Source organism: Leptidea sinapis, chromosome 13 (genome assembly GCF_905404315.1).
Source record: "Leptidea sinapis chromosome 13, ilLepSina1.1, whole genome shotgun sequence".
NCBI lineage: Eukaryota > Metazoa > Arthropoda > Insecta > Lepidoptera > Pieridae > Leptidea > Leptidea sinapis.
In genome coordinates, this window is record NC_066277.1 from 4,142,638 (window position 1) to 4,155,343 (window position 12,706).

The 12,706-nt window shown below is 33.7% G+C and overlaps 1 protein-coding gene across 1 annotated transcript in view; it reads left to right on the top strand.

The window, feature by feature from the left end:
- The first annotated feature begins 1,812 nt into the window (after window positions 1-1,812).
- LOC126967779 (TBC1 domain family member whacked) overlaps window positions 1,813-12,706 on the top strand; it is a 35,070-nt gene continuing 24,176 nt past the window's right edge. Inside the window, exon 1 of the mRNA XM_050812470.1 lies at window positions 1,813-2,297. Coding sequence (XP_050668427.1) covers window positions 2,170-2,297 — 128 coding nt within the window. The 5' untranslated portion in view covers window positions 1,813-2,169. The remainder of the gene's footprint in view (window positions 2,298-12,706) is intronic.

The following is a 12,706-nucleotide window of genomic DNA, read 5'->3' on the forward strand; positions in this document are numbered from 1 at the left end:
TCTTAAAGAAAGATTTATTTTAAAGCTCTATAGCTTGCCGACGAACAATCTTCTTAAGAATCTTATTGCTTATCAATCGTCTTCATTTCCGAGACAGTTGTTTATCTTGCAAGATTTTTCTTCATTTTTTAAATTTCTACAAGATTTAAATATTCATCGGAATAATGATATACTTCCCTGCCATACAGGTTCTTTTCGATGTAAATATTCTGCAATTAATGTTGTAATAGATCCAAATTTAACTTCAAAAGAGGAGGTTCATGTATTATTGTCAGAATGGTCTAATTGTAAATTTGTTTATACGGATGGCGCAAAAAACAATAATAATGTTTCTTTTGCAATCTACCTTCCTGAAATTAGGAAGGGTATTGGCTTTAAGATTAATAGATATGCCAGTATTTTTACTGCTGAAGCCGTCGCTATTCTTTTTGCTTTAAAGCATATTAAGAAACAAAATCAACTTAATAAGAAGTGGGTAATAGTTAGTGATAGTATGAGTGTGTTAAAAAGTTTGTCAAATAACAAAATGAGTGCTAACATCAATTACATCATTTTTGCTATAAAGGAATTGTGGTTCGAACTATGTTTAATCGATATTAAAGTGGATTTCGTTTGGGTCCCGTCCCATATAGGAGTAGCAGGAAACGAAAGCGCTGATTTTCTAGCTAGAACTATCATTAATATATCCGATCTATCCCTATATCCTGATTGCAAAGATCTAGACATTAACATACCATATACAGATAATAAGTAATCTAAAACAGCGTATGACTCTTCTTTGGGGAAGATATTGGTACAATTGTACAGAAGTTGAAAATAAGGCTCATTCGTATACTTTGTTAGATAATCCCGTTAATAGGACACCCTGGTTTTGTAAGTTTAAAAATAACGCTCACAGAAAGTTCTATACTACAATAACACGAATGCGTATTGGTCACTATCGATTGAATTTTCATCTTCATCGCAAAAAAATTGTCTCCTCTCCTTTTTGTGACCATTGTAATAAGCAACAAGATCAGTCTCTGGATCACATCTTTTTTGATTGTTCGTCCTTTGGCATACAGCGCCTTGTGCTGATGGATGAGCTACTGGAAATATATGGTGCACCCAATATAATCCCGCTCTCAGTAATAGATCTATTAAAGGACACATCAACTTATATGTCCTTGTATAAATTTGTATGTAGTACTGTAAATACATTGTAATTTGTAGATACATACGTTGTAAATTTGTTTATAATTATGTAAATACGTTATAACTTGTACATATACAACTAGTAATAGCATAGCGCAATTCGCAAACTGAACAGATAATGTAAATAGGTAGGTATTATTCTAAAAAGTTATGCAAATTACACTGGATTTGACTTTAAGAAAAGGGGAAAATTATTAGAGACTATATTACTGGATTTGGACTTACTAAAAGGAAAATATGGAAAATATTCTTTAGAGAATTATACATTAACAGAAATGGTAAAATAACTGATGACTTTAAGACTGGATTGGATTTGATGAAAGAAACTACTATAAATATTCGCTATCGAATATACATAATTGGAAAAGGAAAATGGAAATAATGTAAGATGAAATGAGAAAACTGGATTGGACTTTTTGTAAAACAAAATAGTGAAAATAATAAATACCAAAGAAATGAAAATACTAACGACAAGGCAGTAAGGCCCCTGGCTATAGCCTGTTCGAAAGAACGAATTAATATAAAAAAAAAAAAAAATATAAATGAATTTGACAATGACATATGTCATGTTAAGTATAATATTCAAGATTGACAAGTTTGCGATTTGTGAATTGTGATCATAAACGATGATCCAATCTTTTTTCATTTAAAGTTTGATTTTATTAATTTATTTAATGCCCCATCTGTTGCCGTTGCTGTACACCCGGCTTGTTTTTATTTTGATTTCGTAAAAGTGTGTCTTATTTTTTGATATTTGGTTGTTGTTAAAAGAAATGCTTACTGCTTACATGGACTTGGGATTGTGCAGTGCGGATAGTTTACTTCAAGAACATCTATAGACAACTCGGAAGTTGCAAGTGGCTGTGTTGTTTAGTAGTTTTGCACGCCCACTCTCATGTTTTGGAGAGTTAATGTAATGAGCAATGTTAAATTAAATTTTCAACTCACCTTGTGAATTATTTTCTAAGTACAACAATGTCGCTCCAAAAAAGCGTCAAAAGTGTTACTGATAAAGATCAGGATACAACTTCAATATGTTCGTCAGTAACCACACAACCAGATAGACATGGGTTTTTTGGTGGAGCTCAGTATAGTCCTGAACCGTAAGTTAAATCATTTTTAAAATTTTCGGTTTTCAAATTAGTTAAATATAGGATATGGAAATTTTTATTTTTGACTATTATTACTGCAGGAATTTCCTCAGTTAGTTCTTATGTTTTTATGTGAATTATAAGATTAGGAAGTCAAGAGGAATGTTTATTATTATTTCATAATGCTAAGTGCTAACACAATAATTATACTAGGTATGATCAAACGAATTATACAAACATTGGCAATATGTCCTTGATAATTTTTCTGGCAGTGTACTCATTATTTTGGTTTTAAATTATTGTTATTAACAGCAAATATGAACACAAATGATATTTATAAACAAAATTCATGATCACTGGATAATGGGTAAGTGGGTATTTAAACCTGCGAGCGCTCTGCCACTGAGCCAACCGTTTGAGTAATGTAATGTTCATAAATCAGTAGAGCCCAAAATTCGCAGTAAAATAAATAAAAGGTGGCCATATTTTTGTTTAGTTTGCTTGAACTACATTGGACCAGATGCCATCATATAAATAAGCTTGGGTCATGTGTTTTCACTATATGAGTAGTCATCAAAGTCTGTCTGAAGTCTGAACAGACCTGGACCTGGTAAACCCCATTTTATCAATGACCTAAAATGAGGCTGAAAGAACAAACCGCATGCTTAGGCTCTGTGACTTTGAGTTGTAATAAACATTCTTAATTACAAACTGTTTATGCTGATAATGGCTTCCTAGTAGCTTTAATTAATGTTTTTTTTTAATTGTTTTGCTCATGTTACCTATCATGTTTAAGTTAAAAAGTATTTATAACATATTATAAGTGTATATATAATACAATGCAGTGCCGCTCGGGATTCTTGAGAAATCCAAAAATTCTGAGTGGTGCTATAATTGCGCTTGTCTTCTTCAGAGAAAATGTTAAGTCTAATTTGCCCAGTAATCTCACTATCTACGGCACCCTTCTGACCGAAACACAATGTTTACACATTACTGCTTCACAGCAGAAATAGGCACCATTGTGGTACTCAAACACTTTTTTTTATAAGAGGGGGCAAACAGGCAAGAGGCTCACAGGATGGGAGAGGTGAGGCAACCACCCATGGACATCCACAACATCAGGTGTCAAGAGATGTGTTGCCGGCCTTTAAGGTGGGAGTATGCTCTTTTCTTGTAGGTCCCTAAGTTGTATCTGTTCAGGAAAACCGCTGCCGGTAATTGATTCCACAAATCATCCTTCCATTTAGCCAGCATCCTGTGTAAAGGAGCCTCCTACTGGTTCTTATATTGCGTTCTTGCTATCATAAAATGTAAATCTCATAAAATATAATATTTTGTATTTATATAATAATGCAATTAACTAATAGTAATGAAAAGAATCATTACATGTTGCCCAATTTTATGCACATTAGCAAAGATTTAGCAATGCTTACTGTTCATTCATGTTTTAATTACGTTGGTGACCTTTGTGGACTCATATTGCGTGGTAAGTCAATGACCATTACACGACAATTAAACTTTATCAAGTGTTTTGTTTCAAACTCTAGCACATACAATAATCAAAGTAAAATGTAGAATGTCTTTGCAATAATGTAAATGACACAAGTGGGAGAAAGCGTCTCTAGCTTGTTATACAAAACAATAAATGAAAATTGTAGTTTTTTATACCAGCTCCAACTATTATTTTAACTTAATTCAGAAACAGTTTTGAAAAAAGTTAAAGTAGAACTCCACCGACAATGTAGGTATTTAAGGGCTATAAACCAATGTACATACTTGATGACATATTGAACGAAAAGTGTTGTACTCTAAATTAAGCACCAAAAGTAGTAACAGTGCCTATTGAATCAATTTGTTATTTTTTAAAGTGATACCCCTCGCCTCTGGGGTTAATTACCTACACAAATTAAATTTAGAAAAAATTACTGATTTTTTTTTATAAAAAAATATGGTTATAAAGTAATATTGTACAAATAAACTGAGGGAAGTCACCCCATACTCAAACCATGGTCATTTATGTTATTAACCTTTACCACACAAACTCTATTAATATTTTTTTTTAATATTTTCTGGGATCTTATAAAAGAATATACATCACCTGACGAAAGGCTTACTAACTAAGCCGAATAGTAGGCATTATAGCTTTATGTCTGTTCCCGGTGTTAACATTATAGTAATGCCAGTTTCTAGCAAATTCACTTATGTGCCTATGAACATATACCTATAATATTATCAAGAATATATTGAAAAGTAACAGTCAAGATGTTAATTTCTTTAAATTTGCTCTCAATGATTCTTTAGGTTATAGATAGGTATAAAAGGTTATAAATAGCGCAAATAGCTATAATAATAATTATGAAGCTACCTACAAATTTGTACAGAGCCGAGAAAACCTATTTTTGCGTGCGCTGCAAAAACTATTGACAATAGAACAAAATGATGTAAAGGCTATAATATAGGCAATATTTTATTACTTATAAAACTATCGCGTGAATTATACTTTATATGGCAAAACAACACTTGCCGGGTCAGCTAGTCATAAATAAATATAATATTGCCATCGGCCTTTCTTGTTATTTTTGGAGTCCCTATGGTCACACATCTCGAATGTACATATTGATTACTCGTTTATACAGGATATCATTATTCTATGTCTTACATAGCTAAAGTTAAGTAAGTACTTTCTATTACCTGGCTGTGCATACATGATTTTTCTCACAATTATCACCACAGAGAACAATGCGCTCGCGCAACTGTTATCGCAACTAGTTTCATAGAAACAACGCTACAATACACTAATAAAAAAACCGCCTTCCTAATTACAGAGTTTTAATGATATAATTAAACTAAAATATTTTCACGCTAATCCCCAATGTATTTTGTCGTTCCAAATTTATCAGTTTCTTCGTGTAGCTAATTAGCTATCTACCCGTCGCCAATCTTCTTGTTCTCACAGATATTTTTTCCACAATCGCCTTGTTGTTATCGTGTGTTCACCGCTAAAAAGTCCCTAATTGGCGTATGCCCTCGATTCGAGATTACTCCTCCTACCACAGCTTGTATCGGCGTCGATATATCGGGCGACCTTCCGTAGTTAATTGGAGGAGAAGGCCAAGAGTAGGAGGAGAGAAGAGGCCAATTAAGAGGAGAGGAGGGGCCAAGTTAATTATAACTTCCAGCCACCGCTTGCAAATTCGGCCTCACATCGAGTACTTTCTCACCTCGAATCATCGACGATCGGCTGGACTCTTATTGTTGCGCAGCGATGTTCTCTCTGCATCTTCTACCGCATTCATCACGGGGAGTGCTCAGAGGAGTTAATTAATTAATTTATTTATTGCACCTACAAAGTATACACTAATACCAACATGCAAAAGAATATAGACAAAAATACAAGTTGAGTGCTATCTCAATTATAGGCGCAAATAATATTCTTATGTAAAAAGCAAATAAGTACATTAAAAAGTAAAATTTCTATGTTTTAAAAAAATCGCTAGTTTTCGAATTGATACCATCAGCCGAATTACACCAACGGAATTAAGGTCAAAATGCAAAGTTACATCCGCATCATGTTCACGGTCTGGTATCCTCCAACCGCGCATTTTGTGTGGAACACCATGTCTCGCACAGCCACTATGTGGAATCAATTACCGGCTGCAAATTACCCGAACCGACAACTCAGGGACCTTAAAGCTTAGATCGTACTCCCAACTTAAAGGCCGGCACGAATCTCCTGATCCTTGGTTTCGCGGATGTCCTTGGGCGGTTGCCTCACGTGAGCCTCTTGCGTGTTGCCCCCTCTTATATATATAAATCTAGCCGTTCCCGCCCGCTTCGTTGTGCGAATTTTAAAAGGAAGGAACGTTGGAATTTGAAAAATTTGTAGCTATAAACCATCTAGGATATATTTCGCGTCGAATGGTGGTAGTTTCATGTCGATACGATCAGTTGTTTAGTCTTTATTAAGCGTCAAACAAAGATTATATATATATATATAATCTTTGTATATATATATATATATATATCGAAGATTGCCTTTCCGTGATCCTGTTTTTTGTTACTGCGCAACTATCCGCAGCAACGTTCCAATGAACTAAAAGTTTGTCAGGGTTTGAAGGGGTATAAGTATTGTGTGGTATATTGGTGTGGTCGCCAATTACCGAAATAATTATTGTAAAAAATAAATAAAATGCCAAAAGTCAGCGAAATTCATTTTCCTAAATATTCAAAAATAATATCACTGAAAATATAACATTTCCGTCCCGAGGTTGATGGTGATATGAATTTTATATGTGCGATAATTCAAATTATATTCATGACTAGAGACCGGATTATATGCAAATGCATATTGCATATGCTTTTGCATATGTAGCACCCTTTCAGCGGTAGTTGCATATCTTAGAAAAAAAAATAATTATTATGCATATTTACGCTCGATCTCGCTCTTCGTTCGATGCTTTTCATAGTACGCCCAAATGTTGCACTCAAATTTAAATTCTGCCCAGTAACCTCAGTAGACGTAGAACGTTCCTTTTCCGCTTACAAAAATTTATCAAGCGAGTGTACCTACACAGAATTTGTCTACAGAACATTTAGAACAGTTCTAATTAGTTGTAAGTACATATTTTTAAAGGTAAATCTTAAATTTCATTGTTACCTAAGTAAGTAAATCTTGTAATAGTTTTTTTCACAAATACGATTGTCAGTACAAGCCATAATAAAATAAAATAATCTAAAAATATAACTTTTTATTTTTTCCTGTTTAATTGTATGCATATTTTGATGATGATGATTTCCCTTTTTATGGATTTTCGTGCATATTTTATTTATTTTACTTGCATATTTGCGTGCATATTTTGGGCATTTTTTTGTAGCATATACCTAATCCGGTCTCTATTCATGACTATAAAGCAACAAACATTTACCGTAGGTATCTAGCGCGCCAGTTATTAAGTATGTTAATAATCAAACAAAACCTTAATTAAATCTTAGTCAAAAGTTTTTTTTTTTGGCAATTGGACAAAATCATTAACTTTATTATATATAAAAAAGCCCTCCGCCGCTTCTGTCTGTCTGTTAGCGAAAAACTCAAATGTACTGCACCATTTTGATGCTGTTTTCAACAATACGTTTTAGTATATAATTTGTTAAGTTTTTGGACACATTTTTGTATAGATTAACGATATTTGTTGGATGTGTGGGAAACAGCAAGCCGTCTGCTTTCTACGAAAATGCTGTTTAACACAATGATATTTAAAAGTATAGATAGATTACGTAGACAACATTCGGTGTATGTAAATGATACACAAACGCACACATGAATAATTTAACATTGCAATAGCACACTACATTACGATTACACGTCAAAGAAGGATAGTAAATGCAATTATCGCAAGTGAAAAAGAGATAACTCTAATTTGCTAATTGCTTCGTATTTGTATAGAAAAAATACAGTTAATTCATCAGATATGATTTTTTACCGTACACCGTGATTTATGCCTAAATTACGATTCATTCATGAGTTCATGTAATAAAAGTTATAAAGTAGTAAAACTACATTTAAATTAGGTAAATTAGGTGTTATTGATTTAAAAAAATAATAATATTGATTATAATATATAGCTATATTAATGATATAAATTATTAGTACATAAAATAATAAAAAACATACAGACAAAACCGAAATGTATTAACAGTAAGGGTTCCATTTTTACAATTTTACTAACGACGGCTCCCAAAAAGTTTTAAGTTTACAATTATTATTTCTTGTATATTATATTATTTATGAATGTATTTTTGTTGAGGGTTTACAATAAGATAATGGGAGAAACAGAAAATGATCCATTGATACTTCTGTAGTTAGCAAGGGATATACCGAAAGGGCAGAGTTACTGAAAAAACTCCTACGCAAGCATATAGCACTTACTCTCTACGTCCGCTACCTACCCTAAAACTTATTTTTGAAGTTTGATAGTTCTGCTATACGCAGTTGTTTATTAAAAAATATTAAATTTCGTATTACATTCACTGCAACAACGCCTTTTTTTACATCATTTCGTAAATTGTCCTAAAATATACTACCTCGATCATCCCGCAGCAGACAGGGTAGTTGCGATATATTCCGGAGTATTATCGTATCGTTCCAAATGTGTCGTTGTCGATTTTGCGAGTAGACCTCCTGGTACGTTACATATATTCCAAGATTAAGAACTAATAAAATTAAAATATCAAATAGCCTGCTATTACTAATCTCATTCTATACCACCTTTATTATAAGACTTGAAAGCCAGAACTTACTATAATCATCATAATATTATTTAAGAAAGACGCTCACTAAGTAAAGAAAACTCAAGTTCCGCAATCAAGCGGTTACGAACGCTATGTATTCTGCCTACTATTTCACTTCTGGTTGATTAATCTATGGCACATACTATTTGTCCTTGTCGCGCTGCAGTTGACATCATATTCTCTATCTTGCTCGAACCACGTCAATAATTCGAGATTTATTTGTAAATAAGAAATAAAATACAAATTCGACGTTCTTTTATATAATTTCGTATGGTATGAAATACCTTCACTCTTATAAATCTTGCAAATGTCGGGTCAGCTAGTTATAATATGACTTCTTTGGATACGGTATTGTTGGTAAACAACACACCCAAAAGGCATTCTTAAAAAAAACGATGTAAAGTTTTTACTTTGTTGCAACTTTATTATAATATAACTAGAAAATTAGGGCTATATTTGGTTGGATTTACGATGCACATGAAATATTACAGCAATTTTGCGAGCATCCGAGCCGGGACCAAAGTTCACAGAAACTAAGGAGTTTTGAAATGGGAACGCGGCCGATGTCGCAACAATATGCCCAAAAAAAGAACACAGGAACGAATGCCGTGTGTAGGTGTGCTGTGTGCTCGTAACCGGTTGAAATTGGTTGGTATCTAGTATTCCGTTTGAAGAGTAAACATTAAGGGAGATGTTTTATAACCCTTACCTTCTCGTTATTATCGAATGGATCTGAAGACTAGAGGACAATTCTCAAGACGCCTAGAAACATTGCTACTGTGGTATATCTTCGATTGGGTTCCATAGAACCAATTTACCAACCACCAAAACCAATATAATTCTATGTTGATTATGTAATAAATAGCCTTTACTATTATTTACGGTGTGTGTGGATGATGCAGCTACTGTACTCAATAACTTTTGTATTAATTTACATTAACTTTTTTGACTTACTCGTGTGAGGCATTGACTATTTGACGTTTGAGTATGTTTGTTGCATCATTTTACATACATTATATTGTAATTGAAATGATTTGTAAATCGATGGAAATGTAAATCTTGACATAAAAGAGTGGCAATGAGTTTCTTGCTACTTCTTCTCAATAGCTCAACCCTTTACGAAGTAGCGGTAGATTCAATAAGAAAAATTTTTTTTTGACATTCATAAGTGTCATTTCCGTGACCTACATGAATAAAGTGATTTTGATTTGATTTGATATGTATACATTATTGTGTATAAATTGCTCTGGTAAATTCTGCTCCTTCACTGCAATAAGCTTGTTGAACTTATCTAAATATCGTCCTGAGGACGAAAATAAATTGTCCACTAAAGAACGATATAACAAATAACCTTTTTGAAATATTATAAATCACGTGAGTTAACCTTCAATTCTTTTTCTTCTTGCCAACAATCATGATTTTTGTCTTTTTCAAATTTATGTTAAGTAACTTGCACTAATGCTGTCTACGCGTTGAAGCAAACTTTGTAAATCGTCGAAGTTGGACGCCAATAATATCGTGTCGTCAGCATATCGTATGTTATTCAACAGATGACCATTAACTATAATGCCCTCCTAAGCATCCTCCTTCAGCATATATATTGAATAACTGTGGGGACAGTATGCATCCTTGTGTGACTCCCCGTATGATGTCAATCTCCTCTGTCAGTTCTTGGTCCACTCGTACTCGTGCCCTCTGTTGCCAATATAGATTTTTAATGATCGCCAAATCAAGTCCTATGTCATTGAGAACTTTAATTAGCTTATCATGCTGAACCCTATCGAAAGCTTTCTCATAGTCAATGAAACACATGTATGCGCATCGATTCATATACCAACAGCGTTGTAGTAACAACTGGTAACCAAAAAGTGCATCTCGAGTTCCAAAACCATTTCTGAAACCAAATTGTGTGTTTGAAATGTTTTCTTCCACCTTTTTGTAAATGCGGTTGTGGATTTTTTTCAGGAAAATTTTCAAAACATGACTCATTAAAGATATTGTCCTATACTCGATGCACTTAGCGTTGCTGGTTTTCGGAAGAGTTACGAAGGTTGAGTACAGCCAGTCTTTTAGTATGAACCTTAAATTAGTCTAATCTTTGTAATCGCAGGAATAACTTGAGAATTATAGCCTAAGCAAATGGTCGGATTTGGTACGGCCGGACCATCAAACGGTCTGGTGTGCGTCTCCCACCGATTGGTCCGGCTACGTACTCGGTACGGTCCAGGCAGTGACAGTAATAATTTTGTGCGATGGATCGCGTCCGATTCAAATTCAAATATTTTTATTCAAAAAAGGATGTGACATCACTTATTGAAAGTAAAAAAAAACTACCACCCATTCCAAAATGAATGCCTCAGGCCTGAGAAGAATGGTCGCAACAAAGTCAGCGGCCTTTTTTTTTCATCAAAAACTATGTTTACAAAGTAACATTATACAATTAATACTTATTATTTCATAGCCTTAGGGCGGTCGCTCCATTCTCAATCTGTGGTATCATTAAGAAAGTCAAAGTTATAATAACCTTTACCACACAAACGTTTTTTAACAATTCTTTTGAATAACGCAATACTTTTGTTTTGAACACTTTCTGGGATCTTGTTGTAAAAGCATATACATCGCCCCACAAAAGACTTACTAACTCGACTTAGCCGAGTAGTAGGCATTATAAGCTTATGTCTGTTCTTTATGGTTATGACAGTTTCTAGCAAATTCACTTATGTGCCTATGAACATACATTATGTTATCAAGAATATATTTAGAAACAGTCAAGATGTTTTTTTTTGAATTTTGCTCTCAATGATTCTTTAGGACCTAGGTTATAAATAGCGCGAATAGCCCTTTTCTGCAGCACAAATATTGTATTAATGTCGGCAGCATGGATCAGCCGAACCAAATCCGATCATTTGTTTCGGCCATAATAATGTTTTTCGTTTCGCGCGAGGGGGTGAACGGGAAATGGTAAGGGGCATTAGTCCAAGGAGCGTACATTTCATGCCCGTTTCGTCATAATGACGTATTAATATAAACACACAGGATGTTTCAAAAAACGTAGTGACAGATAGTCTATCAACGTTTGATTCTAACATAATAGTTTCTGAAATATACAAAATAAGTATTTAATGGGATGGAAACAAAATGCGTTAGTTATAAATTATAACTTATTAATTTATCTCTAAATAACACGCATAATTAAGTGAAGAGATAGTCATGAAAACCAACAATTCGTTTTTTTCCATCCTGTATATAGCTTGGCTTCATACGCCTGTCATCGGTATGACATGTACGCTCCCTGGGCATTACGTTCCAGCGAGGTCCTGAGATAAAATTACTGTCTAGTATCATATAATAATAAATAATAAAAAAAAGCCTTATATTTCTTACTAAATTAGATAATTTGTACATATTCCTTAAATATTAACATATTACAGTGAAACTTGGTTAAGTGGGACCTGGATAAGTGAGAAACCTTCATAACTGGAACTCATGCTGAGGTCCCAACACTTTGGCACTGAATTACCTCTGTTAGTGGGACGAGGTAAACCTCTATATCTGGGATTTGTTCTTTCGATTTATCATCATAGATAACATTGTTTGTTTACTCATTCTTATTCTACCCACAAATTCCACACGTAATTCCAAGTACGTAAGTACAAATTTTGAGCTTCAATTACCTTCAGTTTTAGTTTCCACAAATCTCCACGATGTTTCAAAGGAGTTAAAACTTTGCCTGTGAATTACCAAAATAATAAAAAGGCATGGATGACATGCACTATTTTTTCTGATTGGTTGACCCTCTGTAAATGAGACAGATATTTATTTATACCTGTATATCTGAGACACTGGGTAAGTGGAATACCTCTATAAGTGAAACGACATTGCAGGTCCCTTGATGTCTCACTTAACCAGGTTTCACTGTATATACAAAATAAACTTATTTCTATAACTTTTAATTCAAAAATTAAATTATTATAGTAAGAACTTCTTGCTAAACATTTAGATCATTATATAAACTGGCTGATATAATATTTATTCGAGTAATGCTGAACAAATAGATGCAACAAATACTGGCAGTGATACGCCATTGCGACACTTCGCACCTATCACGGATTTGCTGTCGACTACATGTACGC